This window comes from Nuphar pumila, chromosome 4 (genome assembly GCF_984573655.1).
Source record: "Nuphar pumila chromosome 4, dmNupPumi1.hap1.1, whole genome shotgun sequence".
NCBI lineage: Eukaryota > Viridiplantae > Streptophyta > Magnoliopsida > Nymphaeales > Nymphaeaceae > Nuphar > Nuphar pumila.
Genome location: NC_143252.1, coordinates 37,476,011 through 37,493,040, shown reverse-complemented (window position 1 = coordinate 37,493,040; position 17,030 = coordinate 37,476,011). Strand labels below are relative to the sequence as shown.

At 39.2% G+C, this 17,030-nt stretch overlaps 1 protein-coding gene across 1 annotated transcript; it reads left to right on the top strand.

The window, feature by feature from the left end:
- Positions 1-6,332: 6,332 nt before the first annotated feature.
- Positions 6,333-12,863, top strand: LOC149840026 (bet1-like protein At4g14600). Its single transcript, XM_090004318.1, has 4 exons — positions 6,333-6,484; positions 6,641-6,764; positions 9,750-9,806; positions 12,539-12,863. Exons 1-4 carry the CDS (start codon positions 6,447-6,449, stop codon positions 12,692-12,694), a joined length of 375 nt encoding a protein of 124 aa, XP_089860444.1. The 5' UTR covers positions 6,333-6,446; the 3' UTR covers positions 12,695-12,863.
- The last annotated feature ends 4,167 nt before the right edge of the window (positions 12,864-17,030 follow it).

Here is a 17,030-nt window from a genome sequence, read left to right as displayed (position 1 = left end):
ACGGAAGGGGGTCGAGCCACTCCCTTGCATCCCATAAGACAAGGAGGGGGCTCAACCCCTCCATGGAGAAAGAAAAAATAGGGGAGGGGGCCGAGCCCCTCCCGCGCATCCCATAAGACAAGGAGATAGGGAGGGGCTCGACCCCTCCCTGGCGAAAAAAAGGGAGGGGGTGGCTCACCAGAGCTCTGGTGTGGGTCTCTGGTTGCCACAGTGGAAGCGAGAGGAGACACAGAGAGGGGGGGGGGGGGTTTCTCGGGGTGTTTGCCAGACAAAGGGAGGAGGAGGTGGTCGGGGCGGTCGCCGGTTGTCGCAGGGGGGGGGGGGGGGGTTCTCGGGTGTCTGGAGCGGTCGTCGGTTGCCGCAGAAGGGCGGGAGGTGAGCTGTGTGGTCATCGAAGAACGATAGGTGGCCGGGGTGGTCGTCGGAGAGAGGTAGGTAGTCGGGGCGAGAGAGAGAGAGAGAGAGAGAGAGAGAGAGAGAGAGAGAGAGAGAGAGAGAGAGAGAGAGAGAGAGAGGTTCATTTTGCATCGAAAATTAGCAACAGACCAATTTCTTTGCTAAGTAGCAACGAATTTGAGACAAAAACATTTCATCGCAAACACTGTTGCAACTTAGTGACAGAATAGTGATGGCTTTCTACCATCGCTACTCTATCGCTAAGTTGTGACATAGTTTGCGATGGATGTAAGTATTACAAAATCTGTCGCTACTTAGCGATGGATTTGGTGACGGAATTGGTCTGTCGCAAATCTTGCAACTAAATCAAACTTTAGGGATGGATAATTTTCTCTCGCTAATTCGTCGCAAAATTACGACGGATTATTTCTGTCGCAAATTTTCGTCGCTGGTTAACGTTTTTCGTGTAGTGTTATTACATGATGATCCTGATATTACTCCCTATTTTGAACTATTTTGTGATGTATGTCATAGAGCAAAATAAACTTGTTTATCATTTTCAGTTAGCACAAATAAAAGTGATTCTCCTTTTGATTTGATTTATTGCGACATATGGGGTGCTTATGCTACACCATCACACACAAGGCACATTATTTCCTTACCATAGTCGACAATTTTTCAAGTTGCACTTGGACTTATTTAATGAGGTACAAATCAGAAACATATTATTTTTTAACAAAGTTTATTGCCATGGTCAAAAGCCGATTTAACACACACGTAAAGAAAATTTGCACCGACAATAGTGCCGAATTTCTTTCCCATATAACTCAAAATTATTTTCATCAAAATGGTATAGACCATTAATGAACCTGTGTTGGAACCCCCTAACAAAATTCTAGAGCCAAACACAAGCACCGACATCTTCTTGAAGTTTCTCGAGCATTGTGATTCCATGCTAACTTACCTGTTTTCTTTTGGGAGGAATGTATTCTCACTACCACTTACCTCATTAATCGCATGCCTACTCATGTTTTGCATAACAAAATGCCCCATGAAACTCTTTTTCAAACCAAACCAAAATACAATCACTTGTGTATTTTTGGGTGTCTATGCTATGCTCATAACCTCCATGCATCCAAGGATAATTTTTCATCCAGAGCCAAACGTTGTATTTTCGTTGGTTATCCTTTTGGGCAACATGGATATCGCCTTTATGATCTAGACACTTATGACATTTTCACCAGTCGTGTCATTACTTTTCATGAAGACATATTTCCATTTCAAATGTTCATTCCACATCCACCTTCCACAACACCCGTCATACCTATACCAGTCATGACTCCCATCTCTGACTTCCCTTCACCACTTGACCCTCCCAATGGTCTCATTAATGAGTCTGCCGACGATGGTACTTGGACTCTTATGTCCCTACCACTAGGTAAGCGCCCCATTGGGTGCAAATAGGTCTACAAGGTGAAACATTGGGCTGATGGATCTATTGAGTGGTACAAAGCCCATTTGGTAGCCAAAGGTTACAACCAAATCGAGGGATTTAACTATCATGAGACATTTGACCCAGTGGATAGACTCATCACTATGTGTTGTTTACTAGCTTGTGCTGCCATTAGAGGCTGGTCCTTACATCAACTTGACATAAACAATGCATTGTTACATGGCAACCTTGATGAGAAATTCTACATGCACCTATCGCCCAGATTCCACAGTAAGGAGGAGTATCAAGTGTGTTGGCTTCACAAATCCATTTACGATCTGAAACAATTAATCCTCCTGTAATTGGTTCAACAAGTTGTCTCTTGCTTTAAAAGCTGTGGGTTTTTCACAATCAAAGGCAAACTATTCTCTCTTTACTCACAATATGGGCACTAGATTTTCCGTAGTTCTGGTGTATGTTGATGATCTTATCATCACAGACAATGATGCATCCTTTATTTCTCACTTGAAAAAAAAAATTCCATTTTCAATTTCATCTCAAAGACCTCAGCATCTTAAAATATTTTTTGGGCATTGAAGTTGCACAAGTACCCAAGGGTATTTTTTTAAGTCAACAAAAATATACTCTGGATATTTTGGATTATGTAGGCTTTCTTGGAGCTCGACCCACCAATTTTCCTATGGATCAAAAGTTTCGCTTGGCTGCCGATCAAGGCGAACCATTAGAAGATCCCACCTGGTATCGTCGCTTGGTGGGCGGGTTGATATATCTTATAGTTACCAGACCCGACATTGTTTATTTAGTTTACATTCTTAGTCGATTCATGCATCAACCTTGTATTCCTCATTATGATGCAACTATTCGGGTTCTACGCTACCTAAAATCCACCCCCAGCCATGACATTCTCTTATCCTCTCATAGTACTTCTTAGATGATGGAGTATTGTGACTCTGATTGGGCCACCTGTCCTATGACTCGCCAGTCCACCACCAGGTATTTTACCATGTTGGGTAGCAGCCCCTTTTCATGAAAGTCTAAAAAGCAACCCATTGCATCCAGATCGTTCGTCGAAGCACAATATCAGGCTATGGTTGCCGCTACTTGTGAACTTGTGTGGCTACAAACTCTTCTACGGGATCTTAGGTTTTCTCATCCTCAGCGAATATAATTATATTGTGATAATCAAGCTGCCCTTCATATTGTGTATAACCCGGTTTTTCACGAATGCACTAAACATATTGAACTTGATTGTCACCTTGTTCGCGATAAGATCCAAGTTGGTCATTTTCATTGCTCATAGTCCCACCACCTTGCAGTTAGCCCATATCTTCACGAAACCACTTGGCAAGGACAGATTTTTTTTCTTGCTCGCAAGTTGGGCATTATGGATCTGCACGCTCCAACTTGAGGGGGAGTCTTAGTGTTCATGATATTTGATTATCGTGAGATCAAAGTAATCCCACGATATTTGGTCTCGCGATAATCGTAAGCTATCAACACAAGAACCGTACAGCTGAAAATGTGATAAGGATAACAATTATGGTATCTTACTGTTTGTTGTCGTAACTGTCAGTTATTTTGTATACAGTGTATATATGTAATCAGTGTTTTGCATTAGTTTAAAATATCAGAAATAAATCAGAACGATTTATAGATTCGCTCTAAGTATCGATCTTCACATCCTCACTGAAAAATTGGCAACTGCTTTCAGGTTGATCACACCATCCGGCATGGCACCTATCGGGATTATGAAGAACCTTGGCATCTGCGGCGACTGTCACTCAGCTACTAAGATCCTTTCTAGCGTTTTTCACAGAGAGATACTTTCTAGAGATTGATACTGGTTTCATCATTTCAAAGGGGGGCCCTGTTCTTGTAATGACTATTGGTGAGTAATCTTTATCAAAATGCAAAATAAGGTGTTGTCTTGTTAAAGGTGCCACAGGCCTTCTAGTCAGTAAAGAAAAGACCATTTGTGTTCCCTTTAAAGTTTCACCAGATCGTACTAATATTATTTTGGCCTTATCTAACTGGACGCAAGGCAAACTTTCTTTGAAATATCTTGGCCTTCCTTTATTTCAAGGGCATCTTACATCATGTTTATGTGACCCTTTAATTCGTAAACTACAGCTAAAACACAGTTCATGGAATGATAAGCTTTTATCAATGGCAGGACGACTGGTTCTCATCAATTCATTGGATGATGAGTTTTTACTTGCCTCAGAGAGTTATGCATTCATTGGAATCCATCATCAGAAAACTTCTTTGGCAGGGTGATAATGTCAATAAAGCTTGTTCTCTTCTCAGTTGGTGTCGATTTCTTTGGCAGGGTGATAATGTCAATAAAGGCAAACTTCCTTTGAAATATCTTGGCCTTCCTATTTATCGGAATCAGGTTTGTCGTCCTAAGCGAGAAGGAGGTTTTGACATTCGTAGACTCCGGGATATGAATCTCAGTCTCCTATCAAGGCTTGCCTGGCTGCTGGCATTCAAAGCTGATAATACATGGTGTGGTCTTATGCGGATTAAATACCTTTGTAAGGAATCTCTTTGGTTGTCTTGGACTCATTCTCTTGGATCCTGGGGGTGGCGTAGCATCAAAAATTGTTTACCTTTCATTCAACAGGCTTCATCTTGGAGCATTGGAAATGGGAGTAACATTGACTTCTGGCATGATACATGGTGTGGTAATTTTACTCTCATCCCCTACGTGTTTGCCAATCTCCCTAATGCCTCTTATAAAGGGTGCTGTGGAGTTAAACTAGCAGATCATCTGGATAGTACTTGTTATGATCATTACATTGTTAAGGATATTGCTATTCCAATTTCTTCACAGTTGAAGGTTTTAATTAAGCTAATTCCAACAGACTGCCAAGCAAGATCAGTTAAACAGGACTACTATCATTCATTCTGCACGAGTCAGCTTGGAACCTCATAAGGAGGCATGCTAGTTACTTTCCCTTATATAAGATGATATGGTATAAATTTTGTTCGAGTTGTACTGACATTGAGGATTGCAATTTCAGGTAGGCTTTTGACCTTGGATAGATTAAAAACATTAGGGTTGCCGTTGGCAGATCGTTGCTTCCTGTCTCAAGTAAGAAGAATCTATAACCCACCTTTTCCTTCGATATAGTTGGACAGTAACAATATGGAAACAGGCGTTTTCTCTGTTTTATAGAACTTCTATGCCCAGTGATCATGACATTTCTCAAGCTCTTCAAGTGGAAGTGAGAAACGATACGGGAAGCAAAAGCGAGAAGGGAAGCATTTTAAAATTTATAGAAAGCGAGAAGCAAAGTATTAATTTGAAAGCGAAACAAAAATAAAAAATGTAACAATATGAGAACTGAATAGAAATCGAATAATAAGCAAATAAAAACTGAAATAAAATTGGTTATTCTTATATTTCATGAGTTTTCAGTAAAAGAACTAATTTTTTGTTAAAATCTAACAATGATGGTTACTAATTTAGAGAAAGCACATGACATGAAAGAAAGCACATGTAAATCATGAAAAGAAACATGTAGGAAGCATGAACAATGTGTGTGAGAATCATAAAAGAAGTGTGGGGGAATCGAGGTTCCCATGAAATTTTGAAAGTGTGCAGTATCGCTTTTCCAAATTGTGTTTTTGGGAAGCGTGCTTCTCACCTACCTAAGAAACTTTGGGTAACTTTATTCAGTCAGATTTTCGATGCTATGAAGCTGAATATGAACAATAGGTATTGGTCTTAGTTGGACTCGTATAAACTTTTTTTTTTTTTAAAGGCAAGCTGGGGTTAGGCAGACCCTATCAGTTATACTTGGGTTTTGAACTTGCAACATCCCACTACATCATGGTGACATACACTAAGCTGCTCCTACCAGACAAGCGGAGCCTTCTTCTCAACTTGTTATGAAAAGATGAGATTGTATGTCGTCATAAGCTTTTGCCATTCAACAATACCCATTAAAAAAAAAGAGAGTTTTATACTCTTGGCAATCATTGGTAACCCTATGGGAGAAAAACAAGTCATGCAACTACGATGCACCAATTATGACGAAACAACTAAATAAAACAATAATCTTTATAATTTACCTACTTCATAACAAATGCCGTCAAGTAACTACAGATGAGATCTCTCATCACTTATTCCACCGTATAATACTCTTGGAAAGAGTTCTCATAAATATGAAATTTTCAATAAAATCTAAAAAAAAGGCAGATAAAAACCATATCAAATCTAGAAAATATATGGATAACACGATTATGAAACATACTGCAAAAAATGTTTTCATCACGTCAATATCATGGTAAACGCAGATGTTTTTCCAAATAAACAATACCGTGGAAATATCGTGTTAACTTTGCCAAAACCGTTAAAAGGATCCAACCCGAAATCCATTAGTCGGATATCCGACCCATTTATATCCCGACACCGCGTAAAGAAGTTGTTGAATTGGGTTGGGCGAGGCGATCCTTTTGCGCCCGACCCCAAAAGCGGACTCGGAGAAGGGTCCGTTTCCCGCTTTTCCTTTCTCGGCGTCCAAAGCCCAAACTCCAAACAGCCAAGGAAATCGGGGGATCTTCTTCGGACAGGAGTTTCTTAGTGTTCATGGCGAACCCCTACGCTAATCGGGGTTACAAATCGAGGTAATCTCTCTCTCGAAGACGGTTTTTCAGATGATCGCTTGTCGTTATTCTAAAACTCGACGCAAAATCCCCCCCCCCCCCACACACACACACCTTTTTTTTCTCTCTTCTTCTCTCTTTCTCCTGATTCTGATTTAGATCGATGGTTCCGTGCAGTGGGGGTCTGAGTACGAGGGTCACCGCCTCTTCGGACGAAATTCAGTTGAGGATCGACCCGATTCACGAAGATTTGGACGACCAGATCACGGGGTTGCACAAGAAGATCACCATGCTGAAAAGCGTGAGTGATTTTTAAATTCTACATTTTTCTGTTGTGTTTTTTGTGTTCTTTTCCGTACAATTACTTGAATTTATATGCTTCTCACGTTCGAAACACTCAGCGTGTACTCTGGATAATTCTTTACCTTCCCGCCCTCTCTTTCCCTTTTCGGCTACCATTTATCACCAGGGTTTCCTTTGTGGTAGAATTATGCGTTTGATTTATTCCCTTGTGGATTAGGAACCTTTATGAATGAGTTATTGGATTCTTCCCCCACATTTATTCTCGTTTTCTTGTCTTTTTTCTTCTCGTCTTTGATAACTCTGTGGAAACGTCCGCTTCTGTTTTCGAGTTGGCCGGAGAGGAATACAAAAAATACCTTTTTTCATGCATTGAGAACAAACAAACAAAAAATAATGATGATGGATGGTGACATCTTAAAATTTAACATGAGATTCCTAAAACAATCGCATGAAATTGCCGAAGGAATTAATGTATGAGTTTTAACTGGAGACCGAGTAGAAAATGAAAATCAACGGTGCAATATCTAATGAGCTGATTAATAATTGTAAGCAACAGATAGAAAGTAAAAATTTGCACCTAGAAAAAAGGTGTTTCAGGGGTTTTGTTAAGGATCATTGTGTCTATCACACGTTAAAGGTCACTAGGCATGCTTTTCATTCTCACCCATAAACAGATGAGAAATACATAATGGGCCTATAATGTGCTTAGGGTTACCCTGAGTTTGCAATCCAATTAGGTTACCTAATTGCTGGACTAGGCAACCCAAGGAGTCCAGGCAACTAGGTGTAACCTCAGCGAGGCCCAATCTCTCATTTAACCATGTAGTTTCAATGCTTATCTTGTACCTGTATCCCCAAAGTCCAAACGTTTACTTGAACATATACATTTCAGCTATCTCGTTATTTTCTTGTCCTTGGTCATGTGTAGCAATTATCTTCTTTGTGCTTTCTTGAGATGAAGGCAGTTTTCCCTCTTATCATTCCTCATGAGGTTCAAGAGGGGTTTCTACGTACATGAGCAATGCCATGTTTTAGCATGCTGATAAGGATTGAATGACAGGCTCAGATTTCTTAGAGCTGTTAGAATGGGGGGTGGCTGGAAGTGGAGTCTTATTCAAGATAAGTGCCGATTTGTTCCTTTAGTTGCAAGAGCAGGGGCGATAGGAAGAATCCTCATATCTTCATCTTCTCTCGTTGGAGCATGAATGGATATGTCAAATATGTTTGAGATAAGTGTTATTGCCAGTTATGTTCACAATCTGCAGTATTGCACTATGTAAGGGAAGATGAATTTCTGGAAAACAAGAAGGGTTAGAGTATCAAGAGGGTCAAGAGGAGGAATTCATGTTGTCATGCTTGAAGTCAATACAACATGTAGTGGATGCGTGACACAGGTTGAAGGTGGGTGTTAATGGTCACCTGTAAGGCAACAGCCATAACTATGTAGAAGGATTTAGGGGCCTTACTTGCTGGGGATTTCTGATTGCTTAGAAAAGCAATGTGCTCAATTTTTTATTAGTTGATGTTTTTTTTTACTCTAATTACCCCTGTTTGCCTTACCACAACACTAGTGCTAAATGAATCTAGATTCCCATAAGTGGGCCAAGCACATCTTATATTTGGCTTAGCTTTATGGTATCTTTACAATGTCCTCATTTAGCTTTTAGACTATGTCATATAGGTGCGGGTGCAGATGCAGGTGCGGGTATGGGTGTTGATGCGGCAATGCGGAACTTTAAAAAAACTTGGGTGCGGGGAGGGTATATACATAGTTTTAAAACCCAGTGACTCGTGACTCGGCTCGTCCATGATTGACTCGTGACTCGGCCGGGTCATGCTAACTTTATATTTTATATAAAATATGTAAATATATGTATATTTTATAGCATATTACTAATATATTGTCTATAATATGCATTATATGATATTTTTATAATATATTTAATGTATAATTTTTATTAATATAAGTATAACCATCTTTTTATGTATTATATACATAATATTTATATTATATTTCATATAATATATATATATATATGACTCGGTCGAGTCATGACAAAACTTGGCCAAGTCATGCTAAGTTTTGTTCATTTTCAGGTCATTCACTTGTTTGGCCCATTTAATGACCAAGTCAACCGAGTCATTGGGTTGACTCGATGAGTTTTTAAACAATGTGAGTATATATATAGTCTTATTTTACACATACAATTTATTCTAATAAAATAAAAAAAATTATCATCACCTGAACCTGGGCCCTGCTGCGTGAGCCTGGGTTCACCTGAACCCAGATGACGAGGGGAGGAAGATGAAGAAGAACAAGAGAGAGATACCTCACTTGATACAACAAACTGGAGGGAGCTTGTGCTAAGGAGGAGGAGTGCGGAAGGAGCCCATGCTGAGGTGTATACTGTCGAAGAAGAGTGCTGGGAGGAGGGGGGAATTGTGCCCTAACCCCCTTTTTGTTTGTTTTTTTTTTTACTTTTTTAATACTAGAAAAATACAAAAATAGACTTGTTCAATATTGACGCGAGTCTATTTTTGGATGTAAATTCTCGGGTGCTGGTTGATCACATCTGAGATGTGTTGACTGCAGCTGGTGCAGTGAGACCCATGTCCTGCCGCATCCGATGCCTCACCCGCACCTGCAGGGTGCATCAGGCTATATGAAGTGTCCGTGTGACATAGCTTTTAAGGTTTTAGGAGCTTCTCTTCAATGTCAGCACTACCATGTGATATATGGTCTATAGATGGTATTGCAATTATTTAGTACTCTTTCTTATCATATATGGGTAGGTTACTCATAATTTTTTAATGCATTGATGTTGTAATTGGTTACACATGCTTGAGAAGTATGCTTCTCTTCCAAATTGTCTTCACAATACACCAAGTCTCTGAAGCCTTGTATTTCCTTTTTCTTTTATTCGTATTGGAGTTATTTTACTAGTTCGATTCTTTTTTGTAAACTTTACTTCTTTTTTTGCAGGTAGCCCAAGAGATACAATCTGAGGCAAAATTCCAAAATGACTTTCTTAGTCAATTGGTAATTTCAAATATCCACTCCTTTGTATTATTATGTTGTTCTTTGCTTGGAAATGATCAACGCTCATAACAAATATAAGGAATTTCTATGTCCTACAAGAGAGCTCTGCAGTATCATTGTAGTTCTGTAACATATACTCCTGTGGGAGTGAAAATTCATATCCAATTTGGCTTAGCTGAACTTTGCAATTTTTATTATTGTAGAAATGGATGATCAGTTAAAGCACAAATTTTAAACTGTGAGCTGCATATGCTGAAATTTGTTCAGACTATTAACTGTAGTATATAGCACATAAAGCTACCAAGAGGAATTTCTGGCATTCTGCTGGCCTTCTGCAGGCCTAAGGGGTGCCAGGTTGTTAGAACTTGGCTTACAAAACTCAGCTGAGAAGGGCTTTCAATAACTCCATCCACCACAGACTCTTGAGGTTGACTATACATTACTGGCACTAAACCAGGTCTAGCCACTATATTCCACCTGTTAACCCGTTTAATGGATATGGAATGACTTAAGACGTCACTTTTACCATGTTTAGGATCTGCAGTATGGCAATTGTCGTGGTCATTTGACAGAAACCGGGCAGATAATTGTGTCTATTCCTTGCACAAAATAAATCATCAGCCTGTAGGAATGTAATATTCATTATTAAGGATAAGTAACTTCAATTAGTATAACATCTTTCTTCTTTATGTGTAGGAGAAAAGAGTAAAATATAACTAATTATAGTTACTGGTTAAAATTTTAGATTACAGTCAAATTTTAATTGGGGTGTAAAACTTACCAACCTAAGCAGAGATTCAGGCTGGTGCAGCCTCTGCCCTCTACACAGGTCTTCAGTTCTAATCTCAGCTTTTCAGCCTCTCTCTCTCTCTTTAATAAAGTTCTTAGAACATAAGAAAGTGTAAAAGAGTATTTGGGACTCAAAACCCTGACCATTTGAAAAGGGGAAGAGCCGTAGCCACCACCTTGCTTTGTTCCTTTCTGTATGATGCTGTTGTCTCATTCATCTGGATCTGCTTCCTGAGGTTCTTTGGTAATGAAGAAAGGTAGGTGCTTATGGCTGATTTGTGAATGATGCTAGTTCAAATGCTACAATCAGAACGTGTTCCCAACCCATATACATGGATAACAACACATCCTGCAACCTAGGGACATGAAAACATTTATGAAAATATTTATATGGGTATCTGTGAGTTGAATCATTTAATGAGAATGATCTTGAATATCTAGGATCTTTTTTCCTCTCGTGTGTGGTGTGTGACTGTGCATGTCTATGCATGCACACACGCGACAGTACAGTGATGATGGCCTAAAGTCACATAATATGGCTTTAGTAGCAGAGGTGGAAGTTCTCATACCAGCACAAGTAGTACTTGTGTAAGGTTCAAATGAGTCTTCAGATCACTGGGCATGGTGGGACAGTTCTGGGATTGATTTGAGTATGACATATAGGCTTCTGGCTAGAGGGCTTGATAGATCTACCTACTCAAAGGAGAGCATGAAAGTCTAGGTTGTGAGGGTTAAGTTTAAACTCAACTGCTTTGGTACTGGTCTGGATTATATTCGGGCCTGACATACAGGTAAAGAGGACTTCCGGGTTCTGATCTCTTAGACCATCTGACCAACAGCACAAATTCATCGAATCTTTGTATTGAGAGACCCTAACATTTTGTGCATTAGGCTATATGGTTTACTCAAAAGCTGCAAATAGTCCTCTTCAGGGGCCATGCTACAGCAGTTGACTGGCATTTAACTTCTGGACTTCTAATCATGCTTAAAGACTTGTGATGGTGGTTTCTTGGGTTGAGGGTTTCCTAGCTTTCTGTGTTGGACTTGAGGTATAATTTTGTGTACATCACAACAGTCATTCTGTTGAATGAATTTTACTTGCTGAGATATGGGAATGTCTAAATGGCAGAGCAAGCAATATTGACCCCTGAAACTTTGTAAGTGTTGCTTTCTTTCTTTGGTGTTTAGCTACTAATCTTTTGTTTGTTTTACAAGCAAGCAGGAAAATGTGTTTGGACGTGTTTATCACCACGTGGAATTGCTTAGGTCATGACACGAGCTGTTGCTGTTTCTGGGTGCAGAAATCATGGAATTTTTAGTGCTTATTTAAAACACTGATAATTTGCCAAAGCTTAATATGATTGTTCTTTTCCATCATCTGATCGAATATAGATCATTGTTGAGTGTATTTTGATAAAGCAGGCCATGTGTTCTAGATTCAGGAATGGATGTGGTTGGATATGGTGCTGTGACCTGCTTAAATCATTCCTTCTTGTGTTATCTTGGTTAATCAAATAGTTCCTTTGGTTTATTGTCATCAATATTGCTTTGACATTCATCCTCATTAACTCTTGTTTATGTTCTGCCCTAGCTAACTCTCTTGTTTTGTTTTGCTCTTCATTCTTCTGTTCTCCACTTTTATGTTACACGTACACATGCTTGCACACTCACATACACACACACAAAAGGAAAAAAAAAAGAGGTGGCTACATATTAGCTTATCCTACGGCTGGAGTGATGCCATCAAGTTTTATTTTGTTTGTGAACACAGTATTTCTGTTTGGATCTAAAGGATATTTGAGAATTGCCGAGTGCCTTGTTGCAACTAAATTAATGAGATCAAGTAATGAGTTGGTTTTTTATACCTTGATTGCTGTTTGCAAATCATGTGTCCAACCATGGGACGGACTGCCCTGATAATGTTCTGTTTACTCTTGAAACAGCAAATGACGCTTATTAAGGCTCAAGCAGGAGTGAAGAATAACATGAGAAGATTGAACAAGAGCATTATCCAGCAGGGTTCAAACCACCTATGCCATGTGATTCTGTTTGCATTTTTGTGTTTCATGGTGTTCTATTTGTGGTCAAAGTTTTTGTGAAGATGTAATTCTGCATCACTGGGATCCAAAATGCTCCAAATTATGCCACCCCAAGGCGGGCTTCTGATGATATGTTATAGCTTAATTCACAGGCTCCATATAATGCTTGCTGCAACAGGTTTTACTTTAGTGTATATGAATTAGTTTTTATTTAATCTGTTCGTCAGTATGATTCCTTATTGTTGACAGATTGCTCTGAAGTTTGCTTTTTTCCCCTTCTCTACTTCCATCTTTACTTTTGGTTTAGAAGTTGAGCACTATTAGAGGGCATCCATCATGGAATATTTCCTAACAATGTTGAAGTGCATATTAAGGCAAAAGAACTTCACTGCTAGCAGTTGCTGCAGGGATTTGTTCTTTTCATTGTCCATATTGTAGAGACCACAAGTTGTTCCTTTTTTAGAGTATGGTTCATCTTTAACCACTGAAACAACGGACAGTGTGATCACTAGGATTGAGTTTTGATACAAGATAAAGTTCAAAATCAAACAAAATTATGGTTCTTATTTCATTTTGGACCACCTTCCACGTGTAATTATCATTACTAACAATTATGAACTGGAGATGATTAATGGTTTGTCATATAAGATTACAAGGCTAAACTATGAACGAGTTGTTTTAGGCTGGTGGTATGATTTTATGGAAAATTTCTAAATATTCGTAGGTTAGCTTGGCAAAGATATTAACTTGCCTGTTTAATGGTTCTGCTAAGGTAATATCAAGGTTGAATTAAACTAAGCAAATTTTTTTTTTGAGGAAAACATATTTTATTAATCTGCTGAAACATCTGTTACAGAACCGAGCACTTCAGGTGGATGAGAAATCGGACCGGAGTTTGTTAAGAAATACAGGGAGACAGAGGGAAATAGGCCATAGCCAAGTGAGAGAGGTCCCTGGCCATTTGGGCTGAGCAATCAGGAGCACGTCTGACAGTATGTGCGCCAACAAGGAGGTCGGACGCGGCTTTGAAAAGATTCTCTTGGACGGCATGGGGTCTGCATTATTATTTAGTGGTGGGCCTTGTTCGGGAAAGTGCACACCCTGCTCTATCACGTTTTCTGCTCCATGTTCAATCCATAGCAGGGAAATGAAAAATGTTGGGTCTATTGGGTATTGATGGATCTAGCGTGTCTTTGGTGGGGGTGGGGGTAGTGGTAGGCATCCTAAAATTTATTATAGGAGGAAAAACTACAAATACTAAGGCTTCTTTTCTTCGTAACCCCTTCTTTTTTTTTCTCTTCCTTTCTTTTTGTTCTTTGGCGCTTATTAGCTCTTTTACTAAGCAACATCTCTGGATATATTGGGAACTTTTGACCTGGAACTTTTAAGTGGGTGGGTAAGCACAGTGGTGTTCCTGGATTCTACTTTAGATCTTGGTGCGAAGTATGGTGAACGTTCAGAACTTTGTTTTTTCGGTGGTATCTAGTAGGTGCTCGGATGCTGCCTAACTCTACGCTCTGACTCTCAAATAGTAATTAATGCTTAGATCTTGACATCTAACAGTCATGTCTATGTAATGGGATAAAAAAGAGAAAGTTAAAAAACAACCGACGGGGTCGGAATCATTGAATGCATAACGTAGCGCTTAGGTCACCCTCGCAAATAAGATTTCTGTGCACTGGTCGAGTCTCTTGGCTGGATGATGTAGAGAAATAGAACAGCCGAGAGAAAGTAGAAGATGATGATTTTTGGTAAGTTAAATCAAGGGGTTTTATACTCTTTTTAAGGTAACTCATGCATCAAAGAGAGTGGGCCCCACCAGCTCTTCTCTTTAAACATCTTTCACTTAGCCATGAGAGCCTAAAAGTTATGCAGTATTTTTTTTCTTTCATTATACGAAATACGAAGTCTTTCACTTGCATTAAAACTCTTGCATTGACGTATTTGCACTACATCAATGCTTTACCCGCATAGTGACAAATATCGTAAGATTTATGAAAAATCTTGTGATAATATCGTGAGAAATTGCCTGAAAGTTAACGGTAATTTCTTGAGAGATTTATGAAAAAACATAAATACCATGATTTAAACGTGATATTTACACTTTAAACTGTTATTTATCATAAAAAAATCATTTATTTTTATTTTTAAATATTTTTTATTAATATTTTTTTATAAAAATTATTTTTTATATTTTAAATTTATTTTTTTATTGCCAAGATTTTGCCAAAAAAATGCAAGATTTATGACAAAAATTTAAATTCTTGCGAGTTTTTGAAAAAACAATATTTTACCGTTTTTAACGTTTGTCACTATGTTTACCCGCCAAGTAAATTAGACATATCTTAAACCCATGTAAATAGAGCAGCAAAGAGAGTAGAAAAAGAAGAGGATGATTTTTTGGTAAGTTAAACGGCTTGCTTCAAGAGGTTTTATACTCTTTTGAAAGTATGTTTCTTTTATGGTTTGGGGCTCTATTTATAACCGGGTTACCGTTTCAACCCAAAAAAACTCAACCATCTTGGCAACTCATGCATCAAGAAGAGAGTGGACCCATCAACTCTTTAATTCACGGATTCCAACGGTTGAGGCCTCATGGTCATCATAGCAATTACAGGCCAACAAATGGTACCATTTGTGATTGGTTTCATGACTACTTGTTCAGTAGCAATTACTTACGGGAGGGTGGTGTGTGTTCTCCCCGGAAGACACAGACTCTTTGCTACAGTGTGTGTTCGGGGGTCTCAATGAGCACCACGTATGTAAGCACATGAGGCTCTTATTCCCGTGTGTGTCGGCATCACCTAACATCGGAGTCCGGTGCAGTTGCAAAGACTTAAGTATCCTTTCTTGCTATTCTTACCATGAAACAACGGTTTGAGAAAATAACAAAAATGTCCTCCATTCAAAAAAGGAAAATGACGGTTAAAAAAAAAGACAAAAATATCTTTCATCCAGAAAGTCGAGGATGATGTTAACTCTTCAAAGTCCAAATAGCGAAACAAACATGAAACACTCCTTTTCTTTTCCGTTTGAACTTTCCGTCATCATCTTCTTCTTCTTCCTTCTCCGTGAAACACTGTAAAACCCTCTCTCTCTCTCTAGAGAAGAAATTAAGGGAGGCAAAGAGTCGGTGATCCGATGATGATCGTCATCCTCTTTCTGCTAGCAGTGGTCGAAATGCTACCCTCGCCCAGTTGGCAACCGACTGCGGCAGCCCCTCCGCCGCCTTCGAGGGACACCTACAACAGAATCTTCCTCCAGTACACCTACAATGAAGTCTTTCAAAGTACAATCCGTCTACCCCTACATCGACAATACTTTCGATCAGGGTTATGCCTTCCAGGCCACCCTGACGCTGCTCAACACGGGCGTTCGCACCCTCAAGTCTTGGTAGGCATTCGTCAGGTTCTGGCACCGCGAGGTCCTCATCTCGACCTCCGGCGTTGTGCTCTCCGACAGGACCCACCTCTCTACCAACGTCGGGAATGGCACGTTTCTCTCCGGCTTCTCCATCACGAACCTCAAGACTGCCATCGGAATGGCTAGCGACTACAACCTGATCACGATGAAGATCATGCTCAAGGGGGCGGTGTTCGGCATCACGATTTACGATTTACACACAATAGCGATTTACAAAAATCACATAGCGCAAAAAAAATGTATATATGTGTTATAAGGCAGTAAAAAAACTTTCATAGTGATGAAATCATGCTCATATGTGTTCTAAGGTTGTCAAAAAACTTTCATAGTGATTCAATCATGCATATATGTGTTATAAGGCAGTCAAACAATTTCATAGTGTGATCATCGCAAATTTTTTTCTCTCTTGTGGTTTCTCCCTCTTCCTTCTCTTTTCCTTTTCTAACCTTTATTTTCCTCCTTTTTGAAGGGAGAAAAATAAAAGAAAGAAAAGAAAGAGAGAAAAGAAAAGAAAAGAAAGAAAAAGAGAGAAGAGGAATTCTTTTGCGGGGTCTCACTTGACATTAATTTTTTGAAAATGAAAAAATAACTCGCCTCCGTTTTTGAAATATTTGCGGGAAAACTGGGAGACGGGATCCGCTCATCGGTACGAGGTTTGACCGTTCCTGGCGCCTTTACCAGGGGTAATCGAACCAAGGGTCGAATTAATTCCTTTTGCTTTGCTAAGAAATTATCTAAGAATTTATCCTAAGTCTAAATGCACAAAGAATCATGCTTGTGCAAATGCAAAGGTGTATGCTCTTTTTGAAAATGTTTTGAAGAATTCCCAAGTGTTTCTGAGATGAATCTGTTGATAGAATGAAGAAATGGTTTCTAACTTAGAAAAAAAGTTTTAAGTTTTTGGAAATAATCAAGAGCTTGGGAAAATAAATTTGGGTTTGGAAAATGATCTTGAAACTGAGATGAGAGAAAA